Genomic DNA, 21,929 nt, shown 5'->3' on the forward strand with positions numbered 1-21,929 from the left:
TCTACCTCACTGCACGATTCCTCATGGCTTCCTTGGTACCATTTGGCTTCTGTCCTTAGAAACAGTGCTCAGTGTTCCTTGTACAGTGGTCTCCATCAGTCTTCTGTCCCCCGATAGCCTTACTTGTGGTAACTTGGGTGGCAGGAACACCTGCAGTCTGCTGACTCAGACTCCCTGGTGGTGCAGCAGTGTTAACCCACTGGGAGACCACTGTGGGAGTCACGAGAATAGAGCAGGAGGGGGTCTGCTTTTCCCAGCAGAGGCGTAAGTACATGAAACCCAACGTGAGTACTTGAGCTTCTTTTCATGACATCACTTTTCTATCTTCTTAGCAGTAGTTTCTTGCTGAGTATTTGTTCTCTATATTATTGTAGTCCTAAGGGCTGTCTCATCTCCTGCTGGTTCAGCTGAATAACCTTGAAAAGAGAAATTCGATTTGATTCCCATGTTTTACTTCTTGTAACTCTCCCTTCAGTTGGATCTTAACAGGCAGATGCTACAGTTTCATGTACAGCATCAGCATCCTGCCTCACAAGTCAGACATCCATTTACTGTACCTGGAGCACACTTTGCCAGGGAGATAACAGTATGCATTTGATTGGATTTCCACACAAGCCAGGAATCCTGCCTATTCAACCCATAATATAATGAATGTCTGGGGTACCATTATGCTTTGGATATCAGCTGATATACGACAAGTAGGAAGGAAAGCATTTCCTTCATTTCTTATATATATGATATTCTTTAGGACAATTCTGTTGATTCCACATTTCTTTTCTGTATTTTTACATGACTTGATGTTAATGTTTTCAAGATGTTATAAATTCCATGTATTCCTTGAACTAATAATAAGGAATAAATTGATTGCTATAAAATGTAATTTTTATTTTTAAGAACTATAAAAACCTACTATAAGCTAAATTGCTTCCCCTAAAAAATCATATATTGAAGTTCTAACCCCAGTACTTCTGAACGTGACTGCATGTGGAGAGCAGGCGCACTGAAAAGGCGCTGAGGGCTAGTGAACGAGGCCTCTGGTGAGCATCCGGTTTGTTTCCAGGCATTTATTATGAATAGACTCACAGGATGGCCATTTTACCTGTTTTCTGGGGCTCATAAGCCACAGTTTCTCTTTGTTTTGTTTTGTTTTTTTTAATTTTATTTATTTATTTGTGTGTGTGTGGCCAGCTCAGCCCACCAGGGGGCAGGGCTGGCTGGCATGTGGTGCTGGGGGATTGAACATCGGTCCCTGTGCTTTGCTAAGCTTGTTCTAAGTAGGTGCTTTAGACCACTGAGCCATCTCACCAGCCCCACAGTTTCTCTTGAGGATATTCATAGACATAGACTTGTGTGATGTTGGGTGGTGAGGCATGTGTATGTTCAATTATGAAAGAAAAAGTTAAGCTGTTTGCCAAATTCATTTGACCGATTTATACTCCCAACAACAATGTATAAGAGAGCCTCACTGTTCTTTAATCTTACCCAACTGCTTTATATTTGCCACATGAAGATAACTATCAATAGCTGTGAGAGTTTGAGGTGAGATTACATTTAAGGCTGTGAAATTACTGTGATACTATAATGGTGGATATGTATCATTTATCAAAATCCATGGACTATTCAACACCAAGATGATGATGTGTCAGCACTCGTTCACCTATTATATAACTCAAGGGAGTGTTGCTACCTGTGTTCCTCTGTGGGGACAGAAGTGTGCGAGAATCTCTTGCTCAGTTTACCATAAAGGCATAACCGCTCTACGTGCTGGCTGGCTGGCTCTCTCTCATTTTTCTTGGTTCCAGGAACTTAGGATCTTGCACTTGCCAAAAGTCATTTTACAGTTCTTGTAATATACAATATTATCTACTATATTAGCTAGCTATGGAAAAATCATAAAATTTTGTGAATTTTTATTCATGAACAGTATTTAAAAGATTAAAATCACAATAAGATGCCATTCTTTCACCATGTTCTTAGTATTTGTTTTCCTAATCACTAATGTTTTGTTAGTTTATTAATTTCTATTTTAACTTTCTTATGTATCCTTTGTAGGTATGTTGTTTTCCTATTTTATAGTGAATGTTTGAATCATTTGTTTTTCAGAATTTCTTATTTACTGGTAAGTACATTTTATAATACTGAACAGATTTGTGAGGTGATTAGGTTAGACTACTATAATTCCATATGGCTGGTGTCCTCAGAAGAAGAGTGAGGCCACGGGTACGTACAGAAAGAAGACTGGCGACACAGGGAGAAGACAACCAAGGAGAGAGGCCAGAACTGATTTTCACCTACAGCCCTCAGAAGGAACCAGTGCAGCCACAGCAGGTTCTTAGACTGCTGCCCTTCTGAGCTGTAAGATAGTAAATTTCTCTTATTGCACTCACCCAGTCTGTGGTGCTAGTAATGGCATCCCTTTTTTAGCTTCTTATTAGAAAAATTAATACTATGTCCATTTTACTTAATTCAAAATTTACTCTTTTCAATGAGCATAACAAAGTTTAAAATAGCAGATAACAAAAATCTCAAGACTCCTGTAATTAAAACATGTTTATAGCAAGGTTGCAGGGTATGAAGATAATGTATAAGTCATGTTCCTCTATCAACTATGAACATGTCCAATTTAAAATTAAAAACATAGAACCTTTAAAATTAGTACTTACAAGGGCCAGCCAAATAGCTCAGCAGATTAAAGCACCTGCAAACAGGTGCAGGGGCCAGGGTTTCGATCCCTGGGCCTGCCATGCCAGCCCTGCCTCCAGGGCACGCTGAGACGGCAATTGAGACCAGGCGTGGTGGCACTGTAAACAGGCAGATCACTACGAGACGATCTAGTAGTGAGACCCTGAGCACCCTGTAGACTCTTCCATAAAATACAAAACTAAATAAATAAAATAAAATAAAATTAGTACTTACCAAAAAAAAAAAAAAAGCCTTAGGTGTAAATCTTACAAAATTTGTAAAACTTCTATATGAGCAAATCTGCTGAACTCTAATAAATTATAAATCAAAAGATTGATGTACAGCTGATATCAGAATGTGTCTGTTACATAGAAAATAATTTATATTGAAGCTTAGTTTTGGGGGGCAAGTCAAGGAAAAGGATCTGGTCTAAACAGGAAGAAGTAAAATTTAGTCTGGGATATGATCTTATACCCAGAAAAATGCTAGCAAATCCACATACATACAAAAACAGTTAAAACACAGGTATAAGTGCTTTTGACTTATTAAGTTTAATTTCGCAAACGGAAATATGCCTGATATTCGTGTCTTTGTGAGAGAGCTCCATACAACACGCAATAATATATTCCTGATGACATTCTCATAACATAAAATTTGCTACTTACTATTCCAAAGTGTGTAATCCAGTGATTTTCCGTAGATTAGCAATATTGTAGAACTAGCACTACCACTAATTCCAGAATGCTCTGTCATAATGTGCCCTTATCCACAAAACTCGTACTCCTCATTCCTCCCTTCGTCCAGCCCCAGGCAACTATTAGTCTGGTTTCTGTCACTGTACCTTTATCTGTTAAGGACATTTCACATCAGTGGAGTCATGCACTATGTGACCTGTTCTGCCTACCTTATTTCGCTTAGCTTACTGGGGTTTTGTTTGTTTGTTTGTTTGATTGGTGTTTTATTGTTTTATTTTATTATTTTTATTTTTATTATATTTTATGTATTTAGGACAGGGTCTACAGGGTCTCACAATGTAGATCAGACTCGTAGTGATTCTCCTGTTTTCAGCCTCCCAAGCGCTGGGATTATAAGCATGCACTACCACTCCCAGTCTCAATTGTTGTCTCCGCGCACCCTGGGGCAGGGCCAGTACTGCACACCGGGGATTAAACCCCAGACACTGCGCTCTGCCTAAGCAGGTGCTTTAGTCTGCTGAGCTATCTGGCTGGCCCTTTTATTTTGTTTTTATTTATTTATTTTGAGACAGGGTCTTACTATACACCTTAGGCTGGCCTATCCAGGCTGATCTTGAACTCGCAACAATCCTCACACCCCTCTTAGTTTACTAAAGTTCGTGTTTTAGTTTGTATCAGCCCTTCATTATTTTTTTTTTCAAAGTTGGTTTTCCTTTCTATATATGTATATATATTTTATATTATGGAAGAAAAAAAGTAAAATTTCATTTAAATAGGAGAATAACTATAGTTAGTACATTGTTATCTTTAAATTAGGTTACTCAGAGTACACGCTGTGAGCATTAAATTCTCCAAATGATATTAGCACAAACCTTCTTTTCAGTGAACTGCCTAAGAGAAGCCAGTAGTATAACTATTTTGTATTTTTTTTCCTTTTTTTACCCCTTCTCCCATCTTAGTTTCTTTGAACAATTTCTTCCCATTTCACAGTATCTGTTGTGAAGTGGGAAAGTAAGGTACATTTTGGACCTTATTTACTTTTTCTCATACCTGAGCGACAATATGATGTTTACACACGTGAGTCTGATTTATTTCACTTATGAGGGTGGCCTCAAGTTGCATCCATTGACCTATAAAAGTCAAGTTTATCTCTTCTTTGTGGCTAAGTGGTATGCCATTGTATAAAAAAGCACATATTTTTTAGCCATTCCTCAGTTGGTGGGCATTTGGGTTGTTTCTAAGAATTAGCTATGACAAATTGTGCTGCCTTCATTATTTTTAATGAATGAAAAATATATCATTGTATATATACTTTGTTATCCATTACCAGGGAAGGAACACTTGTTTGGTCCTTCTGTTTGGCTCTTATCAGTAATGCTGTCTCAAGTAGACTAAAGGGGTCTATTTCTACCCCTTGTGCTAGATATTCAGGTTATAGGTTCTATGGCATATACCTATAATCTCAGCATCAGGAGGCTGAGGCAGAAGCATTACAAAGAGTTTGAGGCCAACCTGGCTACATAGTGCATGCATTCAAGGCCAGCCTAAACTACATAATGAGACCCTGTTCCCCCGACACACACACGCACACACACACACACAAAGCTAGTGTTACAATAAACTTCTGTGTATGAATTTATATGTAGACATAATATTTTCAGTTTTCCAAAGTATATACAAGTTATGATGAAAATATACAGTGAATATTTGCAATTCTAAAAATTATTACAATAAAGACACATTGCCATTAATCACCCTCAAACACTTCTCTTACTTCAAACACACTTATTCCATCCTTCTTATCATTTTCTGAAGGAGTCATAGAAGTCCTCTCATGAGTATTTTTGTGAGATATAATGCCTTTTATATTTTTTTCCTAGTAGCAATAGCTTCTTGAGAAGTGATGTTTGAAGATAAATATTTTAGAGATCTAGAATGTCAAATGTCCATTCTTCCACTTTATTAAAACTTTCAAAATATGGAATTCTGAGTTAGAAAGCATTAAGACTTGACTTTCCAAGCCCAGTGGCACTGTCCAGAAGTCAGTTGTCATCTGGTTCTGGATCCCATGGACAGAAGTGTTTTCTACCCACCAGTTGGTCTTAAGTTTTTCTCTTTTTTACTTTACTGTAGTAGACTGTGACATGGAGGTTTTAAGTGTGGGTCTTTTTCTACCCCTTGTGCTAGATATTCAGTGGTCCTTTTAGTCTAGGAACACATATCCTTAATAATTTCATCTTTATATTTTATCTTTTTTCTATGAAATACCTGACACCCAGACATTAGACTAATAGAACATACTTTTTTCTCATCTCTCTCTTTTTTTTTAATGGCAGTCATTTTGGTCTGTTTCAGGGAGATTTTGCTCATTTTCCTGTTTCCCCTTTCCTGTATATTTCATTTCTGTTATCTCATCTCAGTGTATGGGAGCTGATTAGGAGGAAAGCACTGGAATCTCCAGCATTACATAGCTATGTTCTACAGCTGTACCTGCTGGCACGGGCAACTCCTACCTGTGGCTGCTCAGCCTCTCTGGGTTGTCCTCTAGCTCAACTCCAGGGCCAGGAGAAAGTGCCTATAGGGCAGGATGCCCACCCCCACCCCCGACTGGCAGGGCATGGCCACCTCCTGGCAGCTCTGCATGCTCACTCTGAAAAGTGTGGCTGTGAGAGGCACTTCAGTGGCTTTTGGTAGTTCCTTGTATACACCAGCATATTGACCAGGCAAGCAAGGTCCAGACCCTGGCCACCTATTCCTCCAATCAGTTCTGCCCTTCTCCTCCCCAAGCATCGAAGAGTTTCTTAAGTGAAATCACAAAGGAAGAGCCATTTTCTGTCTGGACTGTGTTGACTAACGTGTAACTAATTTGTGGGTTTGCATTTCAACAGTGCTGTTGTGCTGCTAGGGTGTCCTATAGTCTACCCACTTTTCTGCGGAGAGTCATCTGGATTGTTTACAGATGTTGGGAATGTTACCAGCAGCATCCCTGAAAAGTTGAACATCCCAGCCCAAAAATCTGAACTCCAAAATGTTTGTATATTACACTTTTTAACTGTTAATATGAAACTACAAGTAGGAAATTCCATACCCTGACCTCACGTGATAGGTCATAGTCACAATTCAAGTAAACCAAAATATTATGTAAAATTACCATCAGGCTATGTGTATAACTATGTGTACAGATGAAATAAAAATGAGCTTTGTGTTTAGACTTGAATCTCATCCCCAAATGTCTCATTATATATATGTACATACTTCAAAATCTACAATCGGGGACATTTCCTGTGCTGTGGGTTTCTGATGAGAGACACATCACCTGTGCATTTTTTTGGTGGACATATTTTTCTATCCTTAGATAAATACATAGAAGTAGAATTACTAGGTCATTGAGTAGAAGTATATTTAAACATTTTGTTTTTAACATTTCTATTGTTTAAAGTGACTACCCTTTTAAGACAGATCAGTCGCTCCCTCTGTGCTTTTTTTTTTTTTTTTTTCCGGAACTGGGGGTTGAACTCAGGCCCTTGTTGTTGCTAGGCAAACACGTATTCTACTGAGCCATCTCCCTGGCCCCTCCTCTGTGCTTTTATGTAAAGCATTCCTGATAGCTGAAAACCCTGAATGCATATATATTATTTAAGACTCACTCAAATAAGAGAGATTATTACTCCCGTTGAGTTGGAGCAGAGCAGCATCTTGCTTCAGGCCACACAGCTGGGGAATGACAGCATTAAAATACCAGCTTCGCTTTGCCTGGACCTCATTGCAGTACCTTTCCATGTTGACTTGTGTTGAGTATCTGTTTATGTTTTAACCATCTTCAAAAGTAGGATGTTTATCATTTTATTGTTAATTTGAGTATATGTTTATATACCTAGAATACAAGTCTTTTGCATGAATATTTTTTCTAGTACCTTATTTTTAAATGCAGTATTTGAAGAGTAGAAATTTTTAATTTTGAAAAATCTGCATTTCTTTTGTGATCTGTGCTTTTAGTGTTCTTTCTGAGAAATTTTTAATCCAACCTCAAGCAATAGAGCTAGTCTCCTGAGTTTGCTTATAGGAAATTTGTCACCTTAAGTTCCCATTTATGTTTTTGTTTGATCTAAAATCAATTGCAGGATGTATAGTGAGGTAGGCCTCTGACATTTTCTTTTTTTCCCTAGTGATGTCCAGTTGTTCCAGTGGTTTTTCTAAAACTTGCTAGGAGGATGTGATATTCATGATACTCATGAAATTTGAGAGAATGTTCTAGAAGTGAAGGGCATGTGTTTACATATATATTTTAAGTAAGATCGTCAGATTATGCATAGAGACTCTTAGAATTTTATCAGCATGTGTATTGTACTTACAGATTACTCTGAAGAGAATTAATGTTGCTCACAGTGTTTAACTTTCAGGACTCCTCCAGTATAGAGCTATGTTTGGGGGGAAAGTCTGCTATATTTTATTGGCAAGTGTAACTATCCTGCAGGAGAGGTTTTCATATTTTCTCCTCTGCCAGCTCACCAGAGATGGAAAGATCTGATTTCAGAACATTTTACTGAGATCATAGATCCTGGTTAATTTATCAAATAATAGCCTGAATCAAGTTTTGGTAGCAGCCAGTCTCATACTCTGTCTTCCATTATTAATAGTCCATTGAACACAAAACAAGGATTACTTTTTGGCTTTAAAAACTGATACTTTGAGTGTTTGGCCATTTGTGCTTTTAAGAAATGTTATCAGGAAGAAGGAAGTACCTTTGAGGTGACTTGGCTGCATAGTTCTGTGAGTCTGTTCATTGTCACAAAGCTGGTAGAATTTAAAACAAAAGTTCAACTGTTTGTGAGAAGATGAAATTCTGGAGATAGCAAATATATTACTTTTTCAGCATTTTAAGAGTGGCTCCCTTATCTTTGACAAAGGAGCCAAACATGCTCACTGGAAGAAAGATAGCCTCTTTAACAAATGGTGCTAGGAAAACTGGCTCTCTACATGCTGAAAAGTAAAACCTGACCCAGGTCTATCACCATGCACTAAGCTAAAGTCAAAATGGATTAAAGATCTAAACATTAAAACAGAAATACTAAATCTCCTGGAAGAGAAAGTAGGAGGAACTCCTGAAGACATAGGGGTAGGCAAAGAGTTCATGAACAAAAATAAAATCTCACGGGTAATAGTTGAAAGAATTAACAACTGGGACCTCCTCTTATTGAGAAGTTTTTGCAGGTCAAAAGAAATGACCAACAAAGTGAAAAGACAACCCACAAATTTGGAAAAAATCTTGACTAATAAGCACTCAGACAAAGGTCTGCTCTGCAGAACTTATAAAGAACTAAAAAATATTAGGGTCCCAAAATTTAAAGATCCAATCCAGAAATGGGCATCCAAGATGAACACACACTTCTCAGAGGACAAAATGAAAGAAGCAAATAACTATATGAAAAATTGTTCCACATCACTAGCCATCTGTGAAATGCAAATTAAAACAACACTGAGATACCATCTCAGCCCAGAAAGAATGGCTATCATAAAGAAATCAACTAACAACAAATGTTGGAGAGGCTGTGGGGGAAAAGGAACCCTTTTCCACTGCCGGTAAGAATGTAGACTTGTGCAACTGTTATGGAAATCAGCATGGAGACTCCTTACAAAACTTGGACTGGAAATCCCATTTAAACCAGCTATTCCTCTACTGGGAATTTTCCTAGAGGATCTGAAAACATCATATCATAGTGATATATGTGTGCCTATGTTTATAGCATCACAATTTATGATAGCCAAATCTTGCAAACAACCAAGATGCCCATCACCTGAGGAATGGATTAAAAAGAAGTGATATTTTTATACAATGGAGTATTACTCAGCTATAAAGAATGATAAACTCGAAGGCTTTTTATTGAAGTGGATGCCACTTGAAGATATACTCATAAGTGAAATAAACCAGACCCACATGTATAAATATCATATAGTCTCCCTAGTATAAGAACTCAAAAGAAGAAATAAAAATAGAAAGGTTTAACACAGTGAAAAGGAAAGTGAGAACTTGAGGATTGGACAAACAAGAAAGGGCAAGGAAGAAAGCTAGGAAACATGACAGGGGCAAAGCCATACATTTATGTGTACAAGATGGGTAAAGCAATGATCCTGAGAATCTAGCAGTTAATTGGTAGGATTCTCACCCTGACTAACTATATATGCTGATTCCTGTGAACTAAGCAACTGCACCGAAGATAGCAATGTGTAATAGGGTCATGCTTGGAGTGCCTGTCATTCTGGTCTTCTGAATACATACTGCTTGTCATGACATACCAATTACTGCCATACTGTTTCTCAAGTAAATGTTTGTTTTTTTTAAAAAGGTAATAAATAAAACAAGAGACAAGAAAAAGAAGTCACAGTGTCCTGCTACAATGCTGTATTTGGTTAGATTTCTAAACTTCTGTGTAAAAATATGTAATTGTTTATTCCTATTTTTAAAATATATTTTTATTTTTTAAATTTTTTTCTTCATATTCTGTAGAGACTTAAAGGTTAACATATCAATACTTGATGCAAAATACCTGCTCCATGTCATGCCTAAGATGTTTGATATTCAGTCAGATAGTGAGGTTAAGCTTAACTGCCTAGGTTGTAGGGTGATAATAATAAGCTTCTCTTCTGGAGGGTTAACAACTTAAGTTTGCAGACCAAAAATTAGAGAAAAAGGAAGGCTGCAAGGAAAGCTAACATTTTGGCCCTAGCCTTTGAAAGTCAGTGAAGACTCAGGACATATGAGAACCTGTACTATAACATCCTGTAACTCAGTTGTATCCCAAATTTCTGATCAAGGAGATTTTGGGGCCACAGAGGAAAGTGATCGACGATGTAGAGTGTGCCTATGGAGAGTCACATGGAGAGAAAATATTCTCTCAGGCTTTCACAGAGAGCAAATTGGCCAAGCAATGCCCTAAGGATCTACAAAGTGTAGTACGGGTTTTCAGGATAAATCTTGAGGGGATTTGACTGACCTTATCAGATACAAAAGCTGCATTTCTTGTTACATAGGTCTTGCTTTATCTTAGTCTTAACCAACCACCAGAAAAGTATAAAAATGAAGTATAAAAAGTAAAGCCATATTAATATGCTGAACTGTAAAAGGCTCGAGTCAACAACGTGTGACATCGCCAGTCTTATGGAAAACCCACTGCTATTATGGACCACTGGACTATACTGTAATATTTTGTTGAATTCACCCACCTATAATATTTAAATGACAATGGAATACCCTTTTCTGATAAAACTAAACAAAAAAAAGGGGATACAAATGAACAACCACTTTGTATCTCTATATTCAAAATAGTTAGTATAGATATACAGCTATATTCTCTTAATTCAATAAATAGAAACATTTGTTCTAATAGTGTTTGGACAGGATATCATGTCTGCATCTTGTACAATGAATCACCACTAAGACAACAATATGCAATGCATTAATTATTGAAATTGTCCTAATCTGTTTTGAAATTGTCTCATTGCTATTTGTTTCTCAATAATATTATTTTTAAAAATGAAAAAAGAAAGTGAGGCTCACAGACCCACCCCAAAGCCACACACATTCAGTTCATAACAAAGCATGGAATTTTTAGTACACATTGCGTAGCCATAATGAAGTTGTGGGGTGGAAGCTGGGTAAGTGAAGGTTGATCATGAGGTTGTAGGTTGTGTGTGTGCATGTGTACACGTGCACAGGCATACACGCTTGCACACATGCATGTGAGTACTTATGTGGGCATGTGCCCGTGCTGCTCACTGCATGCATTGATGTGCATGTGTGCAGACATGTAGATCAGTGTGTGTACATGTATGTGCAGATGCATTGTGCTCATTTATGTGCTGAGAAGTGGCTACAGAATTCATGAAAGCCAAAAACAAAATGAAAGCAGTTGCCCTCCTGCTCTGGAAGCCTGTTCTGATGTGTGGGTTGAGGAAATAGAGTTGGTGTTACTGGGTGTGCTGAGGCTGAAGCAGAGGAAGCTGGAGGTTGTGAGATCTCTCCTGAGGACTTCAGACGTCCCACTCTGCACACACGCACATTCTTGACGCCTATTCTTGAGAACTTTTACCCTGATTTGACCTCTGCAGGAGAAACTGCTGTGGTCTGTGGCCAAGTATTTATAGCAATATAAATATCATGGTATCAGGAGAGAAGGCTGGGCATGGTGCCCACTGACTGTGGTCTTGCCTCACTTGTGTGACTGAGTTCCACAAGTTCCACCCTTCAGTTAATATTTCCTGTTTTCCCCTGAGAGTGATTACACTAAACTGTTTCATACTAAGATAGCTATGCTGTGCAGTAGAACCAAATATGCAGTAAGCATTTAAGCTGAAGTTTAGGACCATACAGAGTTGTGCTTGAAACTTGCAGGTTCTCTCTACAAGGTGACTCCTGAGAGAACCTCCTATAATTGAAATCCATAGCCAGAGAGCCATTAGGTGCTACTTTTTGCCTATATATTGACCAAGGAATTGTCATAGATAACTCAGGAAAGTGATTGCTTGCACATTACCAGTAGAAATGTCACTTTAGTAGAACTTTTCTGGAGGTTAGCATTACTAAAACCTTGATGCATGTGTTTTTGATCTGAAAGTCCTCCTCCACATGTTAAGTGGAATGCAACTTGCAAATGTTGGAATGTCTCAGAATTCCTCAGACTTCTTTCAGAATCTTGACCACACCTGCATTACCAGGGAATGGCACATGCTCTTACGAGTTCCTGTGCATATTCATACTTAGGTCTTCCAAACTGTGCCTCCCCAGCTGTCCACAAGTTCAGGGAATTTTGCCCTAGGACTAAAGCCTGCCTTCCTACCTCTCCTCCCTAGGAAGGTGGTGCCTCTCCCGTGCATCTCTGTTCTCAGGTAGCATCTGCCACCTCAGCCTACCCTGAATCTGATACCGCAGAGAAAACCTTGTGCTGCTGACTACCAGACTTCTGTACTCGTTTGTTTATACTAGAGATTGAATCTAAGACCTTTGGACTGAGCTACATCATAGCCTTTCAGAGGAATGGATAAAGAAAATGTGATATTTCCACTCGAGAGAGCACTACTCTATAATAAAGAAAGATAAACTTGCATCATTTCTAGGAAAAGGGATGCACCTTGAGACCGTAACTTTACATGAAATAAATCTGACACACAAGCTTAAATATTGTATGGTTTCTCTTATATGGGAAACTAGAGTATTAAAAAAAAATGGATGAATGGATGGATGGATGGACAGACAGACAGACAGTAGGAAACAGGGAGTAGATCTTTCCCAAGTGGAAAGAGAATCAAGCGAGGAAGGGAGGAGATAGAAGGGAAAGAAGGGAATGGAAAAAGAAATTGGGATGTGCTGTATGCATGTGCCAGCTCCACACAAGGAGTACAAATATGATTAGTACTGCAAACATTAATACAAATTTTTTACTTATGTTTTGAAATAGGGTCTCATGAAATTGATTAGTCTACAGTTGAATCTGGAGTCCTTGCCTCAACCTGGTCCCAGAGTACTGACATAATGGGTATGCCTTACTGGCTTTTCTCTGCCCCTTCACAGTGCCTGTGTGGGCTGCTGAGGCCACGGACCGTGTCAGCCCAGTGGCCTCCAGAAGGGATAAAATGACTCAAAAGAGGCAGGCAGGGCCAGGTAACTAAGAGGGCAAATATGGAGCAGGTATGATCTGATACCTTCCCTGGCCCCTTTGTTACATCACCGTCTCAGATGTGGGGGTGATTTGCTGGGTTGAAAAGGACAAAGGAGAAAAACAGTTTGCACAGTACAGAGCCAGTGACAAGGCAGATCATGAGAAAGTGTCGCTGAGGGTTTGCACACTTGGAAGAGGACGGCTTTGGCGCATCACAGGCTCTTGGCTGAGAATCTGAGCCACTTGTCCTGCGTTCTCCAGGATGTGAGAGGGTGAGGTGAAAATTAGACATCTGAATCCCCAGTAGCTGGAGTTGGATAAATGAACTGTGCTATATTTAAAGATGGGAATCTATTTGTCTGTTAAAGTCAGACTGATGTGTGTGGATATTGCCATGCTTTTGGTAAAAGAGAACAAGTATTACAACCATGTGAGCAATTTATTTAAAATACTCAATTGTATAGGGAAAAGAAGTAATTTTTCATAACTATCTTACTGATGGACCTGTGGTAAACTTACTCATTTTCTTAAGTGACCTGGTATACCATAATATTTCAGATGTTTGTAATTGTCTTTTAGGATGACAGACTAGAAAGCTCAAAAGTGGTTTTGTTAAAATTGGCTTGAATAATCTGTGCCTGTAACTGGAAAATGTATTCATGCAGTGGAATGCTAGAAACTCTGGGTCTCGGTTTTAGAGGCAGCTCCGATGCCTGCACCAGAAGAGCTTTTTCCTGCAGACACAGGGTAGCCTTCAGGAACTGACCAGAAGGGGAGATGGCTGAAGGGGGCAGCCCTGGCCCCTTTGCAGCAGCCATTCTCTCGCATGGGCACGTGCCCTCCCTGCTGTTTGATGGGTCAGGTCACTTCTCTCTGTCACTGTGCTCAGCTGGTTGTCTGCCCTTCCTTGGCAGGGTCAGGCCTGGAGGTGGAGCTCTTGACTGCCATGGCCCTGCGAACATCCCCAGGACTTCCCAGTTGCTCAGGAAGCTGTTGCTCCTGGCATGCACGCAGCAGTCAGCATCTCAGCCTGTGCAGGCCCTGGAGGCCCTAGAAAATTATCTCGGTGCCATCAGAGCCCATGGAGCAGCTGTTGTTCCCTCTTACCCTCACCCTTTGGGAACCGCCCATGAGGCGGGCCATGTGCTGTATCCTTGTGGGGACCCATGCTTACTCCACCTGTGGGGAAACTGAGTAAGACCAGCGGGGACAAGCACTTCCCTAACCAAGCTGTGGGGCCAGAGCTGACATTCATCTTCTACCTAGGGAAGCTTTTTTCCTTTTTCCAAGTGATGCTGCAGGTCTGGGTTTATGAATTCTGAGGATTTGGCTAAAGTGATGGAGTCCTGGAACCAGGAGCTCTCAGACCCATCACTGTGTTACAGAAGCCACCCAAAGCATAGCCCAGCAGGCAGTGATTTACTCAGTAAACATAGGAGAGAGATTGCTGGTCGTAGTGTAGTGAAATGGACACATCCTGCCAAGATTCTGCTTACACTTTACCAAGGTATATGGTAAAAACCTGTGAGTGAATATTGGAAAAATATGAAAAAGTACAATGAAGGCCCAACTTCTAGTGGGCCGCAAATATTTCCAGCCTGTGCAAAGAGGACACCAGGAAGGGGTCAGTACGGGGTGAGAGGGCCCAAGCGGCATTCTGGATGGAACACCACCAAGACGAGAAGGTCAGCACTGTTGAGGGAAAGCATGGCGGCCTGGGCAATAGGAAGGTGCCCCATTGTGGGCAGACAGGGTGAGGAAGCTGTCAGGTGACATCAGATTACCTAGTCAGGCCTCAAGGCTCCAGCTCTCACAGAGGTGACATGGAGCACTCAGTCAGGTATGGGGAGATCTCAGCTCTGAGGAGATGCCTGCATCAAGAACAGTGAGACTCTGACTCTCGGGATGGGGAGATCATCAGGAAGGTGAGACCCCAGCTCTCAGAGATACCTCCCAGACCACCCAGACAGGGACAGTGAGACCCCACTCCGGGATTGACAGGCCGTCTTGGTCTTCCTTTCTCTTGAGATAATTAACCACTCTAGCAGCCTGTGTACACATTAGGCTTAGAAGTCCTGTTTCTGCCCTGCTGGTAGTGTTTTAGCATCTCCTGCAAAGTTTAGGGCACTCAGATCTGAGTGTTCCTTTCAGTAGCATGTTGAGCTGTTCCCTCTAGTCACAGAGCCGTCATCTGGGGAATCAGTGGCTTGTGTATTATTTTTCAGATGTACTGAGGCCCCTGCATAGCACTCTGTAAAAAAGAATGGGTTGGAGACATTACCTGAAGCTCCAGAGACTCAATTCCAAAAGGACCCTAAATTTAAATCTGAACAGGAGACTATAACCACAGAGCTTTTTTCCTAGAAGGTTTCTTGCATACCTGACACAGAGCCTTCAAAGGAAAGTTGTTAGTATGCCTTATAAAATTCAATTGTATGCAAGTCAAAAAAATCGCAAAGGCAGAAAGCAAACAATGAACTTGAGAAATGACTGCATGTACTATTATTTAAAGAATTATCCAGTGTATGTAAGGGCTGCATGTTTTAGGAATATGATAAACAATTGAGAGAAAAATGGGTAAAGCAGGATCAGAGGCAATTCCCAGAACAAGTAGACAAATCTCTCTACATTAGAAAAGAAACCAAAGAGAGGATGATGCTCAGCCTCTGATTGTAGGATAACACAAATCAAGACTGCATTTGGAGCTGGGCACAGTCCTGCAGTCCTGTAATTTCAATACTCTGGGAAGCTAAGGCAGGAGGATCTCAAGTTCAAGACCAGCCTGAGAAACTTAGAAAGACCCTGTCTCAAAATAAAATTGTTAAGGAGCTGGTGATGTAGCTCAATGCAAAGCCTTCGGGTTTGATCCTCAGTACCACCGCCACCACCACCACCAATAATAATAGTAATAAACAATAGTAATAATAATAATAAAGTTGGGTCCTGTCTTCACCTGTCCTGTTGCCACTGATCAAACCTTTGTCCCCACCTTGTGCTAGGAGTATGCAGATGTGAGAGCCTGACTGAAGTCTGAGCTCACAGTGTCCTAAGAGGGTAATCTGAGGGCATCAGCTCCAAAGACACACTGCAGGGAGCCAGAAGTTCTGCTTCCAGGCACTTTTCCCGTGGATTGACTTACATGCGTCCAGATTTTCACGCTCAGGGTTATTCAGTATGCTTCTTTGGCAATAAACAGATAATGGAAAACTTGCCCCTGCTGCCTGCACCCAGCTCAGGTGAGGGAGCCGGCGTGCCTCTGTCCCTGGTGCGGCCTGCATAGAGAGCGATGGAGGAAAGTCTTGTTTCCACTGGCGGGATGCTGTTAGTAACCCGTGGCACCCTTGTCCCCTGGAGACACATGCAGACATCGTTCAGGGCCCCTTCCTGACTCTCGGCGATGCGCGTGGAGATGATACCAGGCAAGCAGACGAGAGGCAGCAAGAGAGTCTGCACTGGGCTGGCTCGTGAAAGCCGAGAAGACAGGAGCGCGTGCGTATCTACTCATGTGCACGCACACCAGCAGTCCCACAAGAACCTGGAGCAGAACAGCATTGGCTGCCCCCAGGACTGAGCCAGGTGGCTGGGGTAGAAGGGAAGGAGAGTTGAATGTATTTTCTCTGTAATGGCTGATTTGATGTCCTGTATCAGCCCAAAATGTTTATCTTCCACGGTCATTTTAACTTCTGGAAGAGCCAGAAGCTGCCTGGTGCCAGACCCCAGGAATACAATGGGTGAGGGTGCACCATCATTTTGTTTATTAATTTTTTTTATTTATGTACTTACTTATTGAATACAGGGTCTCACTATGCAGTTCACACTCATGGTGATCCTCCTGTCAGCTTCCCCAGTGCAGGGATTATAGGCATGCGCCACCATGTCCAGTTTTGGGGCCAGCACAGTGTGCCCCAGGATTCCAGGGCCAGTGCAGCATGCATTACCAGGGATCTAATTCAGGTCCTTACACTTGCCAGTCAGGTACTTAGACCACTGAGCTATCTTTCCAGCCCTGTCATATTTTTATGAGCCTGCCTTTCCATTGGGCAATACTTGACACCAGCATTCACTGTATTATTTAATCCTGCTCCATAAAGACATAAAAAGGACTTCCAGAACTACTTCAGAAAGCAGCAAGAAAGATGAATATATGTATTCAAAATAAGGGAAATATTTTGAGGGCAGTGTGTCTTTTACTGTAATACTTTTTAAAAAATTTAAACATTCACTGTATATCTGTTCACGATGTGTAGGTGTCGCCCTAAGCCAGTGGCAGTGAGCCTGTGGTACGTGTGCCACAGTGGGCTTTTGTATCATTGAAACTCTGAAGACTTTGCCATCACTGCCCTAAGCTGTGTGGCTGTACTGCTATCAGGTAAATGCAGAAATACAATCACTAAAAGATGAATAAAGATTTTTATATATGCAAAGTGAAGAGATTTTCACTTTCATCTTTGCCAAGATGACTATCTAGTTGTTTCAGCAAAAACAACAAACATGGATCTACATCAAGAGGCAGGGCAGCTGGGAAGATCAGAGGACAAAAATTGTGGCAGTGTGATAGGCCATTGCCCATAATAAAGAAGTGCAGTGGTGCTGAGGTTCATGAGCTTGATTCTTTCCATGACTCTGGTTGCATACCTAGTTGGATGGCAACCAAGTCAAATCCAGTGGTTAGTTTCAATATTGGCCTCATGGAGAAATTTGATTTGCTTCCCATCCATTTTACTTTATGACTAGAATCAGAAAATTGAGTTTGTGAACAGAGGTACCGCTGTAATCTTTCTTGTATGTTTTGCGAGCTTAAAACCACTGCTGCCAGGAGAGACTTTTGGGGATTCTGAGAAGAGGCTGCTTGGGTTAGGGCTGCTAGACCACTGTTTCTGGAGGCAGGGGTGGTTTTGTCTGATAAAGATACTGGTCTAGCTTCTGTGGTGGTTAGACAGCTATGGAGCTCTTCAGATCCATTTTCATAATGAAACAAATACAAGGCCATTGTAGTGAGAAGGGAGCAAAGATGGTTTTTCAGGCAGCTCCAAGGACAGTGAGGTGCTTGGTCCTACACTTTACCTGGGAGTGGGCCCAGGCAAGTTAAGTTGCCATGGCAGCCAGCACTGGGGGTTGGGGTGGGGGTAGCGGTAGACAGAATCAACAAAGAACTGTGTTGTGTAGAGTTAGGCAAAGGAGGGTTCCCTGGTGGGGGCAGGATTAAATCAAGCTGAGTGGTATCCTACAAAAACAGTACCCCTTCTTAGGCTTGGGGCCTTCCAACTTACCATCTTCCCAGTATCGTTTCCTGGCAGTGTGGGTACTAATGACTTTCACCAGCACAGAATGGGCTGCCACCTGCCTTCTCTGTGCCTCCTCTCTCCCCCTGGGACAGTAACAACCCCAGAGAGCTGTGTTCTTAGGTGCTGTGTGCTGCAACAGCTGGTAAAGATGGTCAGCTGGAGATCCAAAGTTGCTGGCTGCTCTGGAAAGTGTAACTCGCCTGTCCCTTGCAGGGAAGCCATCTTTACCATAGCACGGAGGATAAATTTCGCTCTAAAAAGCCACATGGTACCTGAAAGAATACGGAAGTTTAGTATCAGACGTCATTATGTCTTACCTGGATGCCTTTCCTTATGGACGTGAGAACCTAGGCCCAAGGTAACCTTGGATTGGCTCTCCTGGGCACCTCTAACTGCAGCACGTTGTTCTTACAGCTGCGAAGTCAGTGTGGGGCTTCCACTATGTGACACCTGTCTCGGCGCGTTGCTTAGCTGTCTTCAGATTGCCTTACTTGTCTTAGCTGTCTGGCTGTTCCCCAGTGTGTGGACCCCTGCTACTGCACTCCATGATCCCTTCCACATCCATCCTAACAATTAAATGAACAGTGACATTTACAATTTCTGTTAAACTTTCTTATTAATGAAAATTGAACTTATTAAAAGCTTCTAAAAATACCCTGTGAAAAATGATCAAACATTGATGCTACCTGATAGGATAGTGTACTTAGAAGTGTGTCTCCATCATTCCTTGATTTTAGCAGGGAGTAGTAATCACCTGAGGTGAATCAGATTCATGTAAGAACTAGCATTCTAGCAACTTAGCTGCAAAAGAATGAAATGTATTAATGCCAGAATTTGAAAATGTTTTCATGTTTAATAATTTTACATTTAAACACCTTGAAAAGTGTGTTCTATAAATGTATTAGTTCGGTGTTTGTCCTTATTGGTTTTAAAATAAGATGCTCTTTAAAAGACAGTTTGGGATATTTACATGTGTTTGCCACATACAGGAAAGTCGCTTCCATATTTTAAGGGAAACTATGAAGATTCAGGTTGATAGTACCCAGCCTTGGGGGGCAGGAGCGCGCCCCCGTGTGGCTGCTCCCTGGGTGCTGTTTCCAAAAGGCAGCGCGAGATTCACTCTCTTCAAACCAGCAGTTTCAGTTCTGAGACTTTCCCTGAAGGAAAGAAGTAGCCAAGTGTGCAAAAGCGAATGCAGTAGGAAGAGGGCAGCGGCTACTGCCAGTAAGGACTACGCAGGTGCGCCTCCACCTGCAAAAGCTAGCAGAGAGGTTATAGCTCGCGTGTGGCATGGCATGGTATAGTCATTAAAAGTGTTCTGACTGATGCACTTTGTGTCATAGTGTATAATTGTACGTTCAATTTGAATTGTATACATATAAAATGTGTAATCTATGCCACAGCATAATAAAATACGTGTGACATGACCCCATGAAGATAGATGTGTTTATGGGGGTAGGTGCCTGTCTGTGGGGTATGTGTTAGCATGTCTGTGTGTGCACGTGTCTGTATGCATGCACATATGTGTCTATCAATGCATGTCTGTGGCTTTTCACGTATGTAGGGTAGGTAGTGTACATGATAGTGCATGTCAAGTGTGTACGTGAGTCCCTGTGGGTGTATGTGTGATTCTGTGATTGTGTCCTTGGGCATGGATCTGTGGTTCTGTGTGTGCATTTTTCTGTGCGTTCTGTGGTACGTTTCTGGTTCTGTCCCCTTTGTGAATCCATGCTCTGTGTGTGTTGTGCACATATTTGTCTGTGGGGTACATGTCTGCCTGTGTGTACATACACACATACTGTGTATTGTTATAACACATGTGGATCGTGGCTGGCTCTGTGGAGAGGTAGCGTGTGCCCTGTGTATCCATTGGTACACTGGAGCATGCATGAGTCTGTATCTGTGTACTTGTCTGTGGTTCTGTGTGTGTGTGTGTGTGTGTGTGTGTGTGTGTGTGTGTGTGTGTTGGTGCATATGGAGCATGACTGTGTGTCTGGTACATGCTGTTGGCACACATATAGACACAGTTCAAGAAGAGGTTGTGCCAAAGTGTTGAAAGATCCATGGAGTGATAATAAAGGGTGTGTTGTGTGGGCTGTTTATATTTTCTGTTAATTTTTCATGAAATGGTTATACTTTGTATCATTGTGAAAACCCAGATGTTTACATTATAAGTTACTTAATGTGAGTATAAATAATCATAAGATGACTTCTTTGGATTCCTTTTTCCTTACTGAATGTGTAGCTGACCTGCTTTTCCGACAAAATACTTGGCTTGTTAAAATCAGTATATATGACAGTGGTTAGGTTTTATTGAGCCATTACATTTCATGTTTATATTGCATTTCATTGGAGAAGTGGTGCTGATGTAGTCAAGGGAAATAAATATTGGCTTACTTTATGAAATATTTACCAGTACATAGCGTTTCTTTGGTCTCTTTGTAGATGGCAGAGACGTTAGGATCCAGCCACGCCGCCTCTACACTGTGAGTCCGCCCCCGGAGGGCTATGTGCCCTGCTTGCCAGAGCCTGCGAGCTGTGCTGAGTCTGAGAAGGCCTCCAGTGCTGGTGACACAGAAGGTAAGAAGTTAGGGTGGGAAGAAAAGCGGACTCGTGCAGCAGGTAGATCATTCATCGCTTTCTGTTGTTGTAAACTGATGATCTCAGTTTAGAAGAGGGGTATGAGTAAGCTACAGATGCTTATGAAAAACTCATACACTAGAAAAATACTTAACATGAGGGAACTTAAATTTGGAATATTATTATGACCCTATTTGTTTATGCATTAGAAGCCTGGAATTAAATACATCAAAATGTTAGCAGTATTTGTCTTCATTTGGGGAATATTTTTCTTGATTTTATAAATTTTTCAAGTTTCTGAAAATTTTATAATCAAGGAGTTAACTTCTTTTTTTTTTTTTTTTTTTTTTTTGGTCTTTTGGGAAAACGTTATTCTGTTATAATTGCATCTGTTGCCCTTGAAGCAGGTCCCTGAGGAGGGGCAGCTATTGATGGTGACATCCTATTTTTACCTTACAAATGAAATGCTTTTCTCTTGAAGCTGACCATTTGAAAATTTCCTTAAGAATTAAAAATCTTCAAATAGGAATTTTCCCTGGCTGATTTTTAGCAAGTATAAACTAAAGAAATCTAGACCTAGACCATGAACCTTAATTTGAATATCAAGAAAATGTAGTTTTCTAGCAAAAAAATGAGATAACTAAGAATTTATTCACCTTTGAATCCCTATAAAAATATTTGAAATATAATTATCAGATAAATAATTGAACTAAAATTTAACTGTTAGGAAGATAAATTATTTTGTTGAGTATTTTTCATTGTGTACTTAGTGTGTTCAGTAAGAAAACCCATTGGATTCTCTCATATGTTGTTGCATACTGTTCTCACATACGGATCCTGTGTCTAATGAATTCACTATGTGCCTTCGAATACAGTTGGTTCATTCACCTGCCCAAGTATGCAGTTGGCTTATCTGCTGTTGTCCGAACTGTGGTGTACACAGTCAGCTCTTGCTCACGCTCTGGTGAATGCAGTTGACTTATGTGTACACAGCCGCCTGTGGGGTGCACGCCTGGCTGTCTCTCGCCCTGTTG

At 40.9% G+C, this 21,929-nt stretch overlaps 1 protein-coding gene across 2 annotated transcripts in view; it reads left to right on the top strand.

Annotated features, from left to right (window-relative positions):
* Positions 1 to 21,929, top strand: part of Erich1 (glutamate rich 1) — an 89,325-nt gene that overhangs the window by 36,831 nt on the left and 30,565 nt on the right. The window contains exon 3 of one of the 2 annotated variants that reach the window (XM_023702608.1): positions 20,761 to 20,895. The exons of the other annotated variant lie outside the window; for it this stretch is intronic. Within the exon in view, the coding sequence (XP_023558376.1) occupies positions 20,761 to 20,895 (135 nt within the window). The remainder of the gene's footprint in view (positions 1 to 20,760; positions 20,896 to 21,929) is intronic. 2 annotated transcript variants of the gene reach the window in all.

Source organism: Octodon degus, unplaced genomic scaffold, assembly GCF_000260255.1.
Source record: "Octodon degus isolate 3935 unplaced genomic scaffold, OctDeg1.0 scaffold00155, whole genome shotgun sequence".
NCBI lineage: Eukaryota > Metazoa > Chordata > Mammalia > Rodentia > Octodontidae > Octodon > Octodon degus.